The following is a 20,323-nucleotide window of genomic DNA, read 5'->3' as shown; positions in this document are numbered from 1 at the left end:
CAAGCTTGTCCAGGCCTTAGGTGGGAAGTCTCTGAGGACATCGCACTGATCCTTAAACCAACTTAAGCACTGGCATACGTCTGCCTTGTCCTTAAGCTGCAGATCTGGGCTTGGCTCTCCAAACTGTAGTCTTAACTTGCTTCTTGTTCTTGAATACATGGACCCCCAGATCTCACAAGTCTGGTCACCCTGTGTTCCTCTTATGTCCCTTAGCTGCTTCTCAGCCTCTCTTTCTCACAAGACAGACAAGTGTGCCCTGAGTGCTCCCACAGCAGACACAAGCCATCTCTTTCCCTCTCCACTCCCCATTCCATAGTCTCTGGCTGACATCACTCTGCTCACAGGTTTGTGCATTTTCATCACTTTGCTCAAAACAAATGACCCATCTCTGCTGACTTCACCCTCTTGAAATCTCACACTCCAAGTGAACCATTCTTTCCTTTCATCAGACCCTTGGCCACCGCCTCTGCCCTCGCCCTGCCCATCTCCATGGCAAAGTTGCATGGATGTGCAGAAAAGGGGAAATACCAGTAGTCAGACAAACAGAAAATGCTGTCATTTATAAGAAAGCATGCCTGGGTTTATGTCCCAGGGCCTTTAGACCCCTGATCCAGTGGGAGGCAAAGTCGCACTGCTGAGTTTCTCAAGCCAGTGCTCCAGCTTCCGTCAGAACTACTCTGCTGTCCTGGCTGGGACACCTGGCATGCTGAAGGCTTTCATTTTAAGTTTCAAGACAGGCCTAGAATATCGGAATGCAGCTGGGCCCGAGGGCTGAGACTGTCCAACCTGGGTTGTCTCTGCCAAGTCTCCCAGTGTCTGCTTTAACCTCTCAAGGTGACAGGGCCAGGGAGCAGGAGACAGGGAGGCATGCTCTCTGTCACCGCTGTCACTTACTGTTCATATGCAATGGAGACAGCTCTCGCACACAGGAGACTTCCAATGATCAACTGGAAACTAATTACTCCCCTTCTTGGTTCTGGGACACCCCTACCCCCATCCCAGAATCCCTGTGTTAATAATCAGTCAGTTCTCTGAAGACTTTGAAGTGTCTCTGCCTGTGCCCAAACCAAGCCTTGACTCCTTCAGATATAGCTCAGGTCCTGACTGGTTGGGATAATGTTCTGCTTGGAAGATGCAGTGGTATATTCCACTTGCTGGTACCCGCCAAGTGGCTATTTCTGACTCCTGACTTCTCCCATAGGGAAAGAACCATGTGCTTGATAAGTTGGAGAACAAGGTGATGATGTTTAGCCTAAAGATGAGATTAGCCTCAGACCAGAGGACTTGACCTCCCTCCCACCCCACGACACCTACAGAGTCCCGGGACCTCCCTGTCGTACCTGAGAGGAGGGCCTGGCCCGTGAACTGCCCATACACGGAGGCAGCATGGGGAAAGGCATTGAAGGGTGGGACCGAGGCACCTGCTGGGCCCCCAGAGCCGACTTGCTGCAGATCCAAAAAGGCGGAGCTAGATAAAGAGGAAGGGGTGGAGCTAGAACTGGAGAGCTCTGGGGTTTCCTGCTTTATGGCGAAGGGTGAATGAGGATCTGCCGGAGGGAGGGAGACAACAAGGAGAGAGGGGTGTGAGATGATGGGGTGGGAACATGCACAAACCAAGCCATGAGATGGGGCAAGGGTATGGGGAGAGGCAGGCCTGGCTGCTGTAGGAGGAGTCTAGGATGGAGAGCCATGGCTAGAGTTCCTTGGATGGAATGAAATGGAGGAGCTGCAGGCTCTACCTCTCTGATGTGCATTCTGCCAGTGTAGATGGATGAGAGACTGAAGTCTGTGTGTGCTCAGCCTCTCCTTGTTAGAAGGATTGGAGAGATCCAGGGGGTCCAAAGACTGAAAGCACCACCCCTTGCTCCACTTTGAGGCCCAGTCAGCAGAGCCTATTTCTCCTTTCCAGGCCAGTACCCCAAACACCTTCTTCCTCCTGCCAGCCAGACGCCTCAGCCTCCTCCTGCCCCAAAACCCATGCTGACCCTCACAGTAGAGTCCAGATGGTTCAGGAGCCTCTGGGCATCCTACCTGCCACCACAGGGTAGGTCTGGTGAGTCGAGAGGTTGCGTCCCAGAGGTGTATTGGAAGATGTCAGGGTGGCCTTCCCATCATCCAGGGCACTGTTGAGTAAGGGCAGTGGGTACAGCCCCTGGAGAACAAAGGGAAGTCAGCAGGGGTAGAGCAAGCCTGGCTTCCTACTGACCCTCCTGTCTGTCTCTGCAGTGGGAGATGCTAGTCTTCCTAAGAAAAGCTCCCTGACTCGGTCCTCTTGTTTTCTCTTAGCTCCACATAGCATGCTCTCCCACTCAGAGCCCCAGGACTTGGCTAATGGCTCCCCGTTCCAAATTCCAGAATTCAAGGCCCACTGTTGCCATAGAAGTCCAGGTATGTGATAGACTGGCCATCAGAGGACCATGTCCTGACAGGGTGCTGGTCTCATTCCTAGTTTTTCACATAGCTTAGACCCCAAACACAGGACATTGCCCAGAGAGAGCTGAAATCGGTTGCAGGAGAGGCTGCTCAGTCTTTGACTCTACTAATACTTGATTCCCCCACTTAGGAAATGCAAGTGCAGAGCTGAAGGAAGTGCAGCCCGTCTCCTGTAAGGTGATGCGAGGATGTAGGCTCAGGTACACCGACTCTGAGTACAGTGATTCTTCTTCCACTTGCAGAGAGCTCACGATCTGCCTGTGCTGCTACCATGCTTATTGAATAACCCACTGATACAACCTGGAAGACTATGTCAGATTTGCATGACCCATGCAAATAGAAACATTTAGTTTCACCTTGAAAGATATATAGGATTCGTTGTGTTTTAAAAATTCTATCAAGCACTTGGGGTTTATGTTCAGCAGCAGTAGTCGTTCCATCTCCTACTGGTACTCCGTGATGTGAGCATGCTTATGGCCGAAGGATACTCCTTGAGAAGATAATTTGTTAGGCTACAGGCACGATTGGCTCTCTGCTGTCCTTCCCAAGGAAAGACAGCACACATCCACTCCCCACATACGGGCCGGATATTTCACAAAGTATTATGTGAACTGTTGTACAAGACTGGATTGCAGGACTGGTCAGTCCATGCTTATATAATAGCCCTGCTGAAGACAATTGTTTTCAGTCATTTCCACTGAGCTCAGTTCTCCAAGGAGTCACAATGCTTTCTGATTGCATGCAGGGCACTTTTGGAAGCTGCAGTCAATTCTGGAGGCCACCAGGGCACCATCAGCTTGTAGCAGCAATTACTGACTAAGTGGCACTCTGGTTCCATTCTTCTGAGGGGCCTACTTAGAGGCAAGGCGAAGTTGCTCTAGTGAAACTGAAAAAAATACCTAATTTCTAGAGAGTGTAAGAAAAGTTTGAAATGCCTTGTGAATGTGTTGACTTGACAACAAAATACATACTAAAAAAAAATCAAGTTTCCGGTCCAAACTCAGCCCAAAGAAAAAGTTAGAGAACCAGATGATGTTATGTTCAATGTCTTAAACATGCCAGTGATGAATGGATTTTTTTTCTGGGCTTAAACGTGATTTGTGGACAGGAGAGCATAATGATTCAGAGGTGAAATCACAGTTTTGATTATACAACAGGAAGCTGTAATTTATTTGAGCTCTCTGAGCCTTGATTTTTCTTCCTACCTTTAAGAATAGGAGTCCTAGAATCTACCGCACAGGACTGATTAAATATTAACTGTGATTTTAAATAAATTTTTACATGGCACAGAATACTCAGCAAGCACAGATTTTCAGCTAGAAGTGATAATAGGTGTATTGTTACTACGGAAGAGTTAGTAACTGCTACATTCCTGGTCTGTCTTCATAACCTTCTCTCTCATTCTGTTGATCCACATGGTGGTGAGTTTAAAATATAGAGGAAGGATACACAGATTTCTAATCTTGCCTGGGGGTGAGTCTGCAATAAGAAATGAGGTCACTCTAACCCTTGTTGATTTTCCATGCTAAGATCTTGTATAAATATCTGTTTTATCTTGCCTCCCAAAGACGCCAAGCCTCTGTGCCTGGACAGGAGGACATGTTCCTTTTGGGTGGCACAATCAGACATAGTAGGCAGAAGAGCAAGGTTCAAGGTAGGATTATCTGCTGCTCACAACCCATCCTGATGACTGAATGGGGGAAGGAATAGCTGGGGGACAGCTTACTCCTCTAGGTTGAGGGTTGGAGAAGCTTAATGATTTTCAAGTATTCTGGTTTCATTTAGTTTTTATATAAGAATGTCCTGAGCTACTCCTTTAATCCCAGCACTGGGAGGCAGAGGCAGATGGATCTCTGTGATTTCTAGGCCAACCAGGTCTACAAAGTGACTTTTAGAACAGCTAAGGCTACACACAGAAACCATGTCTGGACTCCCCCTGCCAAAAAAAAAAAAAAAAAAATCCATGGGATCGCCATGTCAAAAATAGGCAAGGGTGGAATGATCCTTGTGAATAAAACTAGAGCTGGCAGCCATAAACTCTGCAACATCTGTTTCCAAGTCCTCCCATGCTCCAGGCACTGAGTTATCCTTATACAAATTGAAAAGGTGGCCACCAAGTCTCCTATAGTTCTAAAGTCTCCCATCCTAACATCCTCCTTGCATATCCTCCAGCATAGCACAGGGGCTCTCTCTAACCAAACAAGGTCTGTTGGAGGACTTACGGATGAAGCCAGTAAATGGCTCTGGGACCCAGCAGATGCCCAGGGTCTCCTCAGAAGGGATTCATTATTCTCTAAGGATAGCTAGTATATGCATATTGCATTTTGCATGCTACCATAGAATAAGCTTTCTGCAGACTCAACCCTTGCCTTCTGGAACCATGCTCTGACTATCAGAAGTATGCCCAGGCCTCTCCCTGGGTCTGCTAATAGCCAACTTTGTCTACAACATTCACAGCTATCATGGCCAAAGCTGATAAAAATCACTGACGCATATTGCCTGCCCAGTTGTGGGGGTTGGCACAAGGCCAGGAGCCCAGCCATTTGCTGGCAATGTTTCAGCTGCTCGTTAGCATCATCATCATCATTGTCTCCCTCAGGGCTTCAAGGTGTACCTATAGGCTTGCCTCAAGCCAAGAGCAGTGATAGGCTGGCCATACCCCAAAGAGTTTCCTGGAGTGTTTGACTAGATGGAATAAAAGAGGCAGACACTGGGACCATTGACAGATCATAGAAAATGTCACTTAGTAGTTGTTTGCATTTTGGGATATTTGTCAACCTCAGTAGGGGAATGTTCATTGCCTGCTTTTTACAGAAGCCATTCCATTATAACCTATTTCTTTTTTTTTTTTTAAGATTTATTTATTTATTATATGTAAGTACACTGTAGCTGTCTTCAGACACTCCAGAAGAGGGCGCCAGATCTCGTTACGGATGGTTGTGAGCCACCATGTGGTTGCTGGGATTTGAACTCTGGACCTTTGGAAGAGCAGTCGGGTGCTCTTACCCACTGAGCCATCTCACCAGCCCCAACCTATTTCTTTCGCCTTTCCTAAGGTCTGGAGAGGAAATCTCCCTGTAGGTTGTATCTTATCATTCTTGATTTCTCAACTGAGTCATTGGTTCATTCATTCAATATACCTTCATTGAAAAGCTATTAAAATACTGGGCTTGGGATAGTCTTCAAAGGGAGAGGGCTTGTCTAGTGTGTGTGTGAAACCCTAGGTTTGAACTTCCATCACCACAAAAAGTAGTAGTAGTAATAATAATAATAATAATAAGGTAGTAGGTAATAATAGTAATAAGAGTCTAGAGATGGGGGAGGTGTCTCAAGAGGCCACCTTGCCCCTAAGTCGGTTGCCTTTACCCCCCACCCAACCCCATTAGATTATTAGGAAATACTGTGAGAAGTCAATAGAAATCATGTGTGAGACAGGAAGGATGACAGGGTCCCAAGGAGTGAATCGTAGGTGAGGGGCAGGGACAAATTCGTAGAGTGTGTGACTGACCTGAGTCACAGCCAGCTGGTATTTTTCCAGGCAGAATAGTGAGAAGAAAGGCATTCTACAAGGAGGGCACATGATGTACAAGGGCAGAGGGGTGTGAATGAGGCTGGTGAGCTTGAGCACATGAGTCACACAGAATCCTAGATTATGCAAAGGGCTAGGAATGGTGTTGAGGTCATCATAAGAAGGGTGTGAGCTTTAACTACAATTGTGAGCCCAATTCTATTGTTGGAGAAAGCCACTGAAGGAAAAAGGATGGCCCTGAAAGCAAAACTAGGTTCAAAGTTCAGATATGGGTTGTGAGAAGAGAGAGGTATGGAGGCATATGGTGAGTAAGGCACGCATGCGTGAAGCTGGAAAGTGTGTGCGTGAAGCCTGTGGGAGCAATTTGAAGTTGTTTTGATGGCTAGAGGACATGTTTTGCTCTGGCGCTTGCCTACCCTATCTATCTCTTGTACCCCAGCTTCTTACCTGCTCCCCTTTGGTGTGGCTGGGGGAGGCATAGGCCTCCGGGTAATGCTGCCGCTCAAACGGGCACTCAAGGGCCTCGAGATGGTGCTGGCTGAAGGTGTCCGTACGAAGGTGCTTTCGAGGACCACTGCTGCTGCTCTGTGAGTCGATGCTTAGCCGACAGCTGTCCTGGTCACCTAGTGCCCCCAGGCAGGAAGAAAACTTTCAGGAGACTCCTCAACCAAGCCACCAGGCCAAAGTGCTCCAAAGCAGAGGAGCAGATGGGCTGAAGAGGTTGGGGCAGAACAAGCTAAGGGAAAGGACCAAGGCTCCTGTGAAAGGGAGTCTCAGAGCCCTACTAAGCCAGGGCCATGGAAGGAAAGGTTTGTCTTCCTATCAAAGCTTGAGCCAAGTGCTCTCCTGTGTCTCATGCCACCCACAGGTCCCCTGAGCACTCACTATCATCCATCTTTCTCTTGTTGTCATTGCCAGGCTGAGCAATTCCTAGGAGCCCGTTGATAGAGTAGGTAGAGCCCAAGGAATCCGACTGGGGTGACTCTGGGGGTGTTACAGCTGAGCTGGGGACTGCAAAGGAATAAGGAGAGGATCAGAAATAGGTGTGATACTCTACATAGCCACTATCACCACCATGGATGCAGAGCAGCAGGCTATGCTGTGGACAGAGGCCCTGGAGAGCTACAGCCCTTCAAGGACCTGCTGGTAGGAAGGCTTCCTAGAATGACATTTGTCTGACGTGTATCCATTTCACCATGTTCCTATGAGTATCCCATGAGCATTGAAATAGACTGTGCCTCAGGGTAAAAGCTCAGTCCATGTACAGGCATATGAGCAGTCATATGCTCTGTGTGGCTGTGTCTGTATGTGGCGATGTCTATGTCTGTATGGCTGTGTAGATCGGGTTTACATTCAAAGGTATGGAGACAGCCAAATCCCTAAACACTCACTCAGTGTGTGTCCTGGGCTCAGAGACTTGGTGGCCACACAGCTATCCATGGGGAGGTTGAATGGCTGCTGCACTTTGGTCCGGATGATTCTGTGAGGAAGCAGAAGGACTGTTAGAGAAAGAAGATGAAACAGGAGCTGTGGTTGCCCTGAGTCCACTCACCTTCATGACAACCCACTTGGAGATCTTAAATGTGTCTTCAACTCACTGAGTTTACTATCAAACTGGCCTTACCTCGTTCTCATACCTGATTGCTCAAGTCCCATATCAAGACTAGAAACATGGCTGTCTCAAGGCACAAATATAGCTAGCTGCAGATTAACAGGGATCTGTAGATTTAACTTTGCTAGACCCCAGGATTGATCCTGCTTTGTATCTCACTGTTAACATCTGAATGTGTGCCACCCACCAGCTGCTCTGCTCCTCAAGTGGCCCTTCCTGAACCCCACTTACTTTAATTGATTCTGCCCTTTTCAGCCCGACTAAGTGTTTTCAAATACAAATCAGCTTCCTGCCGAACATACTCTAATGGCTCTAATGGCTGCCTGCTGCACAGTCATCAAAGGCAGGAATATGTTCCAGTGCCCACAGGCTTCTTGGGGGTAGTTTCTTCTGGCATCTTATAGTCAGTGTACTCAGGCCTTTCTTGTCTCCCAAATGATTCTCTTTCCTCTCCTTGTGCAAACTCTCATTAACCACAGGGCCTTTATATGCTATGTCAAAATTCCGTGGTATCCCTCTTCATCTAATTCCCATTCACTGCTTCTTACTTAAGGAAAAGCTTTCATGACTTCCTTAAGACAAGTTACCATAGGCTACCCCTGCTGTTTTCAGACTCCTAGCCTCAGCAGGACCAGTAGCTGCATTTTCCCGTCTTTGTGGGTACTCTGTATCTGTGTTACCGTTAGACTGTGAATTCTACAAGGACAGGGATTCTGTGTTCTGGGAACTAATACAAAATAAGTGAATGAATGATGTGTGAATGAATGAGTGAGCAACTGTGATGAAAAGGTAGTGAGCAAAAGTGCACATGTGACCATGTAGTCAGTCAATGGGGGCCAGGAACTTCTTTCACAGAATGAAAGAGCATGTGGTGTCTGAGGAAGCACAACACAGTGTGGGGAGAGAGGGAGGTGCCACAGCAGGAACAAGAGAAGGCTGGAAGGGGTGGCCTGTGCCAGGCCGAGGAACTCCTGCCTGATTCTTCAAATTAAAGCCTCATCCAAATAACGATACTCCACCCAGGCCAGGCCCTTCGTGTTCCTTACAGGACTCTTCCAGAACCCTAGGGCCCAGGAGGGTGCCATAAACTGCTGTCTCTCACCTGTTGATGGAGCTGACACTGGGGACAGTGTCATTGTCACAAACGCCTTCTGCCAGGAGCCGGTCCCGGATCTCCCAAGCAAACATGGTAGGGTTCTGCCGCTTGTAGTCTCCTATCTTCTCCACCACCTTGGGGGTGGCCACCTTGGGCTTGGAGCCCCCTATCACTCCAGGCCGGATGCTGCCAGTCTCGTAGTACCTACTCCAATAGAGAACCCCCCAAAATTACCCAATAAGCAGGTGGGGCCTTTGAACATGGACCTGGCCAGAGCCTCTGTCCCCTCTGAGTCTCCTGAGGAGAGGTGTGGAACTGAGACATGTCCCTCCCCTGACTCCTGCTCATCTTAACACTGGATTTCTCTCCAACAATTCATTTATTTGGGTAGATTTATGCTACTGCCAAAGCAAGACCCCTCTGCAAAGGCTTCTCCCCAGACCAACTCTCTGTATTTGCACCAGAAAGCCCACAAAGATCTCCTTTGTGAGAAAGGATGTTTCAGTATTGACGCTGGGGAATCTCAGGCTTGCAGTGACTGTTTCTCTCATCCACCTTCCCTTAGCATGACTGACTCCCTGACTCCCCTGCTTTGTTCTCCCGGCCTAACTCAGGAAAGCCAGCTGCTGTCTTGCTGCGTCACCTTTGCCTTGTCCAAATCTGAGCCATCTCCTTCACCCTTTGCTCTCTGGTTTTCTACCAAGTTCCATGGTCCAAGTTAAAGCTGCTTCTGAAGTCCAGCCTCACTTAGAATCCCTGACCTGAGTCAACCCCTAAACATGAGCTCCCTCCTTCAGAGCCCATCTAACCCACAACTAGCTGACAGATGAGTGGCTTGATCAAGACTCTGGTCTTCCTTGTCTCCTCTGGTCTCTTCCACCAATGAATAAAACAAAGCATGAGTCTTTTAAAAGGCCATTGTCTTTGCCATTCAAAGTTCTTCTCTCTGGGACTCTACAATTTTCTTAACAATACTCTTCTTTCCTTGGCCCTAAGAAAAGGCCACTTTCCCTCTAGCGATTTCAGGCAGAGCCAGGGTTCTCTATCCTTCTTTGCAGAGCAGCCCCTTCAAGGGAAACCTTGAACCTACATGTGGGTCTGTGTGGTGGGTTGGAGAGTAAGGTGGACAGGACATGGAACTCTGGGATTTTCAAACTCTCTACTTAAATAATATTTCTGATGGACATGTCAGAGGCTTTGTGTGCCTTGTCCTTCTGAACCTGTGCCCTGCAGCTCTCAGCCCCAACCGACTGATATAATCAAAATCACTTCAGTGAGGTGGAGGCCAATGATGTCCATAAATTCGAGTCCACTCCCTTTTATTGGCTTGTGCTGGAGCCTAGATCCTGGCCCTCTGATTGATTGTTTAGAGTTTCCTGGCACAGCCAGGGCAGTGAACCACCACGTTGAGTCTTACAGATGGGCGGTTCTCAGTCCTCCGTGTGTCTGAGTTTCATGCTTCCTGGTCATCCTACAAGAGCCACAGGTCTACCTGAGAGGTTTGTTCAGTGGGGCTATGGATTTCATCAAACACTTTAATTGCTTCTTGTAAAGGATAATTCTGAAAGTTTTGCCTTGAAAAACACAAAATCTGATGGTACATGGGCCAGCAGCTATGAGGTTGATGACAGAAGACAAACCTTGCAGGGAAAAGTGGTATATGGTGAATTTCGTGCTTACCTGCCAAGGATCTTGCTTACACAGCCATGGCTGACACGGAGCTGTCGAGAAATATCACAGGGCCTCACGCCCTGGTGGGCCAAGTCCACAATGCGTTGACGTACAACTTCCGGCAGAGGCCTGCCATTCACAAAGGCCCCTCCTAGTTGATTCAGCCCTCCATGGCCTAAAAAAAAAAAAAGACAGAATTGTCAGGGACAAGTGTCAGAACCAGGAGATAAATGTCAGGTGAGAATTAGTCTTGAGTATGAGTAGGTCTGAGGGCATGGCAGGATACTCCATGGTCAGGTCTTTCAGTGATCCCTCTACTTGCACCCTGTCTTATCAGAAACACTCCCCTAGGAGGTTGGCACAAGTAATATAAACTGCTCAGCCCATCTGTCTATGTGAGCGTTCGAAAGATATACATGGCTATCTGAGAGCCCTTTATATCTGTTCCATCACATTCGGGAGCCCAGCCCTTTATGCCACATAACATCAATGCCTCCATTTCCCCATTTCCTTCCATATGCAGACATAGTGGAGTGGAGAAGTCAGGGTTTTCTTAAGCTGAAACTGAGCTGAGTGACAGAGAAGAAAATATCTCCCTACCCCCTGGACTTTCTTTTCTTCTCATTGACATGAAGGTACAAGATGAGACGGGTGGTCTTTCCATTTGTCTTGCTCCACTTAAACCACAGAACCATATTTTATAACACAAACACCAAAGAAGGGAAGGAGAGCCTCTGGTTGAGGTAGGTCAGAATGGGCTGAGCCCTGTCTGCGGCTGTCTTGCCTAAGCAATCCCAAATTCGTATCTCTTTTTGACAGATTAGAGAACTAAAATACCAGGCTGAGAATTAACTAGGAGACAGCCCATGAGTTTTGTAGCACTGTTTCAGACTGGGGACAGAGTGGTACAGTACAGTACAGTACAGTACAGTACAGTACAGTACAGTACAGTACAGTGTATGACAAACCAAGCCTTAGCTGCTTCCCTGACTTGACCCTCTGGACTGATTCTGTACTTCATTCTGACCATACATATCTAGTCAGACCCATACCTGCTGAGTGCCTAGTACATGTCAGGTGTTTTCCCAGGTTCTGAAGCCCCAAGGTGAATAAAGCCACCTGCATACTTGCACCCACCTCACAGGGCTTATCGCAGTAGGAGCCTAAGCCAGCTAATTAGCATCCCTCATGATCTTTTCTGGAATCTCAGACTTAGACAGGTAATTATTGAATCAGTAGACCTGCCCCTGGTCAGAGAAGCACAGAAGAGTTCTTTTTAAAGTGCAAGCTGAGACTCAAAGCAAAGAAGTGCTAGATGAGAGAAAGGGGATCCTGTGTGAGCCATGGGAATAGTACATGCAAAGGTTTGGGGGTTAAGAGGGTAGGTGTCTCTTAGATTTGCACTACTTGCAACTGCTTTTCAATTAATGTGTGTGTTAATTTCAGGTCTGAGATATACAATTTCCAAAGAGAAGACCATAAAGAGCATTTCTGTGGCTTCACTCAAATGACTCAGCTCTTGTGAAGAGCAGCCAGGATCCAAACAATGGCTAGGGATCCAATGATTGCTGCTTCTTTGTGGGCCCTTGATTGATGGCTGGAGAGGATCCTGTCAATTCGAACTTGTGATGACAGTGTCATTGCCTAGGCATGACTAGCATCTTTTCACACCAAGAACTGAATCTGGTGATCTAGCTTAGGGTGGGGAACAGAATGGTCTGATCTCAAACACTTAGGACCGTCCTGAAACTTACTGCATAGCAGCCAGGATTGTACATGAGGTGGGAGTCGTAGAGAATCAGCCAGTAAGAAGGGAAAGTTAATACCAGGCCATTGTGACCAATTAACAATATTAATGGGCAAGGGTGGGAAGCGCCTTTGCAGGACACACTGTACCCATTATCCCCACTGACTTAGCACATTCAGAACCACCTCCCAATTCTCCTTGGGGCCCAAGATGTCTTCAACAGAACAGATAATTTCCCTTAAAATGAACGAACAAGGTCATCAGCCTCTCTCCTGAGCAATAAGTTAGGAGGAAAAACCCACTGGCTATGCACCAAGTATGAGGGACAGGATGGTCCATCTTCCAGGACAGCTTCTGCTGTCCTGTTCTACATCACCTGTCCTGATGAATGTTTTTCCATGAGTTAGATGATGTCTCAGGGACTTTCAGTCCAGCACAGGCGATAACCAATGTGGCTCTTTAAACTCATTTCCTCTGACCCCTCACTGGCCATGCTACTCTTTGTGGAAAAATTACCTCCCACTTTCTCATGGTTGCCTTTTGATTCTTTGGGATCTACACTCTGAACACCGAGGCACATCAGATGGCTATCCAAATGTACAAGACATTAGGCAGCTCTACTTTGTCACTATTTTCCAGAACCTTTGCTGCATGGAGTATAGATCTTTGTGCTAGAGTCTATCTAGAAGTCAGATTGTGTGTGTGTGTGTGTGTGTGTGTGTGTGTGTGTGTGTGTGTGTGTTAGTTAGTTAGTTAGTTAGTTAGTTAGTTAGTTAGTTATAGAGGTGGCACAAATTGAACATTTTTCCTGAAAACAAAACAAAACCAAAAAGCACAATTTACTCATGTGGTTCTCCAATAGAGATGGTACAAACTAGAGTACTAAATTATCCTAAGGGCTGACTCAAAATCCTTGGATATCCGCATGCTCAGAACCCTACTGAAGCTCACTACATACACAGCAGACAATCACAACTCTGGACCCTGAACTCTGAGTTCTCTAAGGTATTATTTTATTGGGGAAGAGCTTGGGTCATATTTCTGCCTTGATTCTATGTGTTTTAGCTATATCATTTGAGTAGATTTGGTTGCTTCTAGCTGTAGGCATGACATAGAGTTTGACAGCATTTTTAATTGTACCTGCTACTGACAATAGCAACAGCAATGTTGGGATGAAGATAAAAGAATCGTCTCATTAGCTAAAAGTCTTGATATAAATGTAAAGATTTCCATTGTAGCAATAATGTGGTTGATATAACATGGTGGTAACTCTGACTTGGCCCTAAGACCAAGGAGTTCTCAAATTGAAATACACACCAGGGGCAATTGTAGGGTTTATTGAATAAAGACCTATTGAGTACAATACCTTAAGTTTTTAAATCAGTTAATCTAGGATGGAACCAAAAATATTTGTTTGTCAGAGTCCCATAGCCATTCACTGTGAAGAGAGGAAGTGACTTTGGAATGCTTAGCCCTAAATGGAATATAAATATTACATCCTCCCCTCAAGGTCAGAGGACTACGTAGAAAAGGGGGTAAGAAGATTATAAGAGCCAGAGGTGGTGGGTGAATTCAAGGACACAGTGTTTGGGGGCACAACAAAGCAGGTGCACATGCAAGCTTACAAGGACTGTGACAGTATGCACAAGACCTGCACAAGCTCATGCCAGGCAAGAGCCCATCGTGGAAAACAGAAAAGCACTTGAAGCTGAGGATCTATTGGTATTTGATTGCTGATAAGAAAGGAAATGTTAGTTCTTTAATGGTGCAACATCTGGTTCTACTCTCAGAAGTAGTGGGCCAACAAAAACTTGACTCCATGGATTAATGTGTGTGTGTGTGTGTGTGTGTACACCCCGCCACACACACACAAGGTGGGGGGATTCAGTGGATAGGGAGGTGGAGGATGATCTGTGAAGAGTTGGGGGGGATGGATGAATATGATCAAATACATTGTAGGAAATTCTCAAAGAATTAACAAAAGCTGTTTTAAAAGTTTGTTTTGGAGAACCTTCTAGATTGTATGACTTTGGAACCACTGGTTTAGGATGTGTGTTGAGTAATGGCTGGCAAAACAAACGAACAAGATGATATCTTTCTTTCTCCAATCATTTTTCAAGAGTTATAATTATTATGTGTATTTAATGACTTTCATTTCAATTCCACACATATTAACAAAATGCTAATAGTGACTCAAGCACAAAGCATTGGGTATGTAACCTGGAACAAGAAATGAATGTTTAAATCCTTTTCGGAGACACAGCCAGATTAATTGAAAATCTTCATGTCAAGGTAGAAGTCGCTTGGAGAAGCATACAGGCAGTCAAAGAGAAATCAAATAAGAATGAGTGGAATGGATGGATGGATGGATGGATGGATGGATGGATGGATGGAGAAAGAAAGAAAGAAAGAAAGAAAGAAAGAAAGAAAGAAAGGAAGGAAGGAAGGAAGGAAGGAAGGAAGGAAGGAAGGAAGGAAGGAAGGAAGAAAGAAAGAAAGAAAGAAAGAAAGAAAGAAAGAAAGAAAGAAAGAAAGAAAGAAAGAAAGATGGAAAGAAAGAAAGAGAAAGAAAGAAAGAAAGAAAGAAAGAAAGAAAGAAAGAAAGATGGAAAGAAAGAAAGAAAGAAAGATGAAAAGAAAGAAAGAAAGAAAGAAAGATGGAAAGAAAGAAAGAAAGAAAGAAAGAAAGAAAGAAAGATGGAAAGAAAGAAAGAAAGAAAGAAAGATGGAAGGAAAGGAAGGAAGGAAGGAAGGAAGATAGAAAGAAAGAAAGAAAGAAAGAAAGAAAGAAAGAAAGAAAGAAAGAAAGAAAGAAAGAAAGAAAGAAGCTGTAGGAAGTAAAAAATTCCTTGCATAAAGTCTTGACCAAATTGAATGCTATTTACTGCCTCTATAGATTATGTATGAAAGATTGGGAAAGGCCAAATGGCTGCTTATGAGAATGGCCTCTATGGGCTGAACTGAGTTCTGTGATGGAAGGGCTTTTGAGTTTCTGTGTCCGGTGTGGGGGAGTGGACTTCTCTAGGTGATTCACCACCAAATGCCCAGAGGTGGGTGCAGGCTTCCTTCCTGCCCTCTGCAAGGGACTGATGGCCACTGTCTCCGTGCTGCTTTGTACTTTATGGGCAGGTGGGCCTTACGGCCGGAAGCCAGTGATCAGTAGGAGCTCTATACTTGGTCCAGAGGTAGGGCTGGGGAAAATGTAAATCAGGAAGAGGTTTGAAGCTTCATAAGCAAAGGTCTCAAAAGACCTTGTCTAGAGAGCTGTGGGTGGAGACAGGTGGTGATGTAAGAGGAATCCTGGCCGGATAAAAGGAAGTTCTTGAGTATGACTCTTCAGATGGGGAAATGCAAGTTATACAGGGCAGGGAGGACTTAGGTGAAATGAATTTGCAGGTCTGTAAAGCTTTAGGTGATGTTTGCTGTCTAGAAGCATCCTTTGGGGGAAATGACCACTGTGGGAGACCCAAAGATATTGTTTGGTAATTTCTTCTCCACTCAGAACTTTCTGAGAAGTAAGGATGAAAGAATGAGACAGAGACATCACTTAAAACTCATCACACAAACATTTAAGATAGAAGCACACCTTTTCTGCTACCCCACGATCTTCTGTAGCACTATCATGTCAATGACTTTAACCAACAACATTATCTATTTGGTCCCCTTTATGGATTCCTCGAGGGGAGAGGTCAAGTCTTAGCACCCAACTCAGAGTCCCTACTGTGGGACCCTCACATCCCATTCCACAGTACTCTTTTTTCTTTTCTCATCTTCTTGATTCCTTAAAGCTCAGCCCCAAATAACAATTGCTCAGTGTGCCATGCTGTGCTGTAAAAACAAAACAAAACTAAATTTTACTATCCATGGATTTTTGGTTTTTGTTTTTGCTCCAAGAGTGGGCAACCCTTGGCAAGGTATAGTTAGATGTGCAGTGACTGCCTTGAGGTGCCCTTCAAATCATGCTATCTCCCCTCTTCTGTAAAGAATAAGCCTTGCTAACGCTAATGTCTTGGGGCTCTCACTCTAGTGTTGCCTTTCCCTAGGACACTGGCTTTCACGTCTGCAATGCCCACAACCTTGCAACATCTCCATCTTGACTTTATACCTTTATGGAACAAAAATCCAAGGACTTTGTCTCAAACTGTGCCTAAAGAAAGTGTTCTGGGACCATGGACTATCACTGTCTCACGTCAGTAGAGCAGATCACTTCAATCTGTGAGCTCATCGCATCCTGAGATGTCCCTCTGGAGAGCTGCATCACGGATCCACTCTGCCTCCCCCTCCCGCCACCGCCCCCAGCCTCTCTTCATGACCTTTGGTGTCTTTGTGCTGACTACTTGTCCTACTAAGGGAGGCTCCAGAAGAGACAGTGTCTATCTTTACCTTTGAAAGCGACTGTTTACCTTTCTCATTCACTTCTCATATACTGCTCATGTTTAGAATGTTCTTGAAACTCACTATATAATTTGTTGTCCTATTTCAAAAATTAATTTTTACCACTCACTTTCTACTAGGCCCACACTCGGGGTATAAAATGAAATAAAATTCATCTATGCTCTCCCTAGCAACAAGTATGGCTGTTTTTGAGAAACTTGTTTGAAAATAAGAAGGGAAATTTTCATAGTCAGGAAAAAATATGAACTCGGAGAAGGGTGTCTGGGGTTTTGTCTGTTATCAGATTGAAGCCATGTGAGGTCAAAAATATTTGTTCACTTTCGGTTAAATTATGTAACACGTTAAATAAATATATCCCATATGAATTAGCCAACCACTTCTAGCATCTTCCATTCTCCTATATTCAGCAGACCACACATCATTTCTATCTCTAAACGTTTATACCAATATCTTCTAACTGTCTTCAGCATTTAAAAACCCATGTACTCAACATTTTCTTATGCACTATGACATACCAAATCCTTTAGCAGAAGTGAGTACACAAATCTGATCTTCACCTCCCTGGAGCTTTTATTCCAGTGACAGTCTAGGAGGAGTTACACATTCGGCAAATCAAGACTCAAATGAATGCTTAATAGTTAACATCTCTACAAGGAGACAATGGATGTGGAATTAGAGTACTGATGGGGGACAAGAGAAGTAGAATCCTTTCAAGAAGGACAAGAGGAAACCCCCAGAGGTAACAGAATCTAGACAGGTAGGAGTGGTTCCCTGAACTCACTGAGCGCCTCCCCCCCAGCCCCCCATGTAACCTTCCCCATGTAACTCTTTGTTTTGCAGCTGGAAATAAGTGCATCCAAACCTGTATCTGGATGTAACGCCCCCATGGTAAATAATGTTTAAAGAAAGACACGGCATCCTTTTATTCATGGTAAGTCCAAGCATCTAAATTTAGCAGACAAGACCCACCATGACCTTTCTTTTCTCTCTTGACTCATTTCTACCATCTGTGCCTTAAAATCACTACTTTAGTACCATTTTTGTCAAAGTGCCTAAGTCCTGTCGTGGGTCCTCACCTATGCCTGGAATACCATTACTTTATTTTCATTTCATTTATATCTTAAAAGTTAGCCTCTTACAGGAAGTCCTCCAAATTTTTTTCTTGCCTGCTCCCTCTGGTTCTTTCACCTAAAGAAGTCAATTCCCAGGCTCTACTACCACATTTATCAGGCTATAAGTGTCCAACTATTGAGATGGATAAACTTCTTGAGGAACCCCTCAAGAAACTGGGTTTAACAGTTGTTGTTGTTGTTGGTTGTTGCTGTTGTTGCTGTTATTGTTGTTGTTGTGATTTACTGAAACCCTAGCATCCAAAGTAGTGCTTGGAACACTGTGACACTAAATTGGAAGGAAAGAAGGAATGTAAATGGAAGGAGGGAAAAGAGAAAGTGAGGGAAGGCAGGAAGTTCAAAGACAAAGATGGAGGAAAGAAGGCCCGAGGAGGCTGAGAGGAAGCTACATATATTTTGCCTTCAGGAGAATTCTATTTCCCACATTCTTAGATGTAAGTATTTAAAGAAGGAGGTCCACATATAACAGCCCAGGAAAAAAGAGGTTTGCATTGCTTCTGAAGAACGCACAGAATGGATGCAGTGGCCTTTCTGCTGGCGCGTACCCAAGCCTCAGATGGTCCCATTAAGTGGATGAGCCCTCCTGGGCTTCATACCTCTGTGAGGAGCCAGCTTTATGCATGAATGTGGCCACATGTTATGAGGAACTTATGGAAAAAGAAGTGCTGTTTTATTGTTACAGTTTTCCACCAATGAGGAAATTGTCATCAGTGTGGGTGTTAAAATTCCTAGCTATGAAACCTTTTACTGCTAACTCTGGTCACAAAGTTTTCATGAAGAATGTTGGAGTGACTACACAGCTCTGGCCTTGGGAAGCTTGCAGTTCTGTTGGGGAGAAGACCCGTGAGTCCCAGCTCAAGCTAGGGAGATAGGATTAGTAGTAGAAGTTGCCTTTCCTGAGAGCTCAGACACCAGCTTGAGAAGAAATTTTTGACCCATGACTGCGTGGGCAGTGCCACTTTGTGTCTTTCATAGTTCATTCCGTAAAAAGAAATGAAACTGCTTCCTGCAACTCACTGCCTAGAAGCACAATACTACCTTCAAGTACCATGACTAAATCGATCCAAATCCTAGAACCTTGTTTCCTTGGAGTTCTTCCGGTAGCATCACTTGGAGTGTGGTCAGAAGATGTAAACCTGTTCCTAGGAATTTCAGCAGCTGGATTTAAACAAAATTTCCTGGGTGTCAAAGAATATAAAAGCACAAAGGAAGAATTTGAGAGTCACTGAGATCTGGGTTGGTCATCGCTAATCCAAATTTCCAAAATATGAAGATTTTTTCAAAAACCAAAACTTCTTTAGTACCAACAAGTAAAAATGTTCCTGACCTGACTTCTCCATTTAGTAGTTCACCATAGACACTCCAGTGGAGAAGCAGCTTCATCTCATGTGTTTTGGCAGTGATTCATATGTTAATGAATATACGAACCTCCTTCTCTGAAGCTGAATAGGGTGGAGGCCAGAAAACTTGTACTTGACCTCTAAGTTATGACCTTCACTGCCCTCTGTGTAGGTATGTTGTTTTGATATGAGACACCTATGAACTTAGCATGGAACCTGGGCTCAGTAGGCCCATTTACCATTACTGTATCCGTCTTGATATCCATCCTTTTGGGGTTATGGATTCATGGATGGTTCTTCCTGAAATGGTTCCAATTTAATTTTTCACATCTCAGCAAATAGCAAATCCTCCTGCAACTCTGGGCCTCCTGTCTGGGCTGTTTTTGGATGTTAGTATTTTACAATCCTTAGTGATGAGAGAAGCTTGGTTCTGGATGCCGTGGGGGTCAAGAATAACCACCGTGCTCCTTTCCCTCCTGAATTGCATGACTGGGTGGTTACTCATTGACTCCTGGGAATTCTTTCGGATGCCATCCTCTGATCTGGCCTGCTCTGCTTCTCCATAAGCGTTAAGGCAGTTGGGAGAACCAGCAGCAATTCTAGATCTCCTATGGTCTGAAGCTCAGCCAGATCAAATATTATCTCCTTATAGGAGTAGAAGGCTTCGCCTAGAAGCAGGGGAAGATGCCCTTGCTGAGATTAGCCCAGAGAGTGGTGTGGCCGAGAAGGGTTAGTACTATCTTCATCTCTGGTATGGAGGGGGTGACATAAATGCAGATGCAGGAGACAAATGGTGGACAAAAGGGTAATAACTGAACATGAACCAAAGGTGACCCGTGTTTTACCAGTATTGGCCTTTAAAAGGAGCTTTTCTCCTTTTAGAAGGAAGAAGGGAGGTGGGTTGTGTTCTGTATCCACCCCCTTTCCTGAGTTAGTTACTGCTTAGGAATTATGGCTGCAAGCAACATCAAGAAACATGCTTCTTCCTGAGCCAAGCAGAAGTGCATCTTTTCATTAAATTAGCTTCACAGCCCTTGAGGTAGAAAGCACCTCACCTCCATTTTACATACAGCAGGGTGGGGAGCAGAAATTGTAAGGAATTCGCCCAAGGCTGCACAGTACAGCAGGGCTCAAATTGACCCTCAAGCTGGAGTCTCTACATGCAACACCTACACAAATACTCTGCACTTTGTGACCTCTGCCACCCCTGGCAGTAAGATGGTCATCCCACATTTAGTCGGACCCTATCTAAGAGTGACCATGACTTCAACACCATCTACCAAGTGTATGTGGTTCCCAAACCCAATTTAAAATTATTCCCAGGTTTCCCATAGATCAGTGTCTATCTATGTCTTCACTATTTGATTTTC

The 20,323-nt window shown here is 45.3% G+C and overlaps 1 protein-coding gene across 4 annotated transcripts in view; it reads right to left on the bottom strand.

Annotated features, from left to right (window-relative positions):
• Nucleotides 1–20,323, bottom strand: part of Pax8 (paired box 8) — a 55,039-nt gene that overhangs the window by 13,733 nt on the left and 20,983 nt on the right. Inside the window, exons 3-9 of one of the 4 annotated variants that reach the window (XM_029474565.2) lie at nucleotides 10,351–10,516; nucleotides 8,677–8,877; nucleotides 7,354–7,442; nucleotides 6,848–6,973; nucleotides 6,410–6,585; nucleotides 2,032–2,152; nucleotides 1,341–1,547 (exon numbers count right to left, since the gene is read on the bottom strand). In XM_029474565.2, the coding sequence (XP_029330425.1) occupies nucleotides 1,341–1,547; nucleotides 2,032–2,152; nucleotides 6,410–6,585; nucleotides 6,848–6,973; nucleotides 7,354–7,442; nucleotides 8,677–8,877; nucleotides 10,351–10,516 (1,086 nt within the window). The remainder of the gene's footprint in view (nucleotides 1–1,340; nucleotides 1,548–2,031; nucleotides 2,153–6,409; nucleotides 6,586–6,847; nucleotides 6,974–7,353; nucleotides 7,443–8,676; nucleotides 8,878–10,350; nucleotides 10,517–20,323) is intronic. The other 3 variants (XM_021154860.2, XM_029474566.2, XM_029474567.2) reach the window with 3 other exon arrangements.

The sequence above is a fragment of the Mus caroli genome, unplaced genomic scaffold (assembly GCF_978045245.1).
Source record: "Mus caroli unplaced genomic scaffold, Mus_caroli_1 scaffold_2, whole genome shotgun sequence".
NCBI lineage: Eukaryota > Metazoa > Chordata > Mammalia > Rodentia > Muridae > Mus > Mus caroli.
The sequence above is the reverse complement of the archived record's forward strand: the minus strand, read 5'-3'. Positions and strand labels throughout refer to the sequence as shown.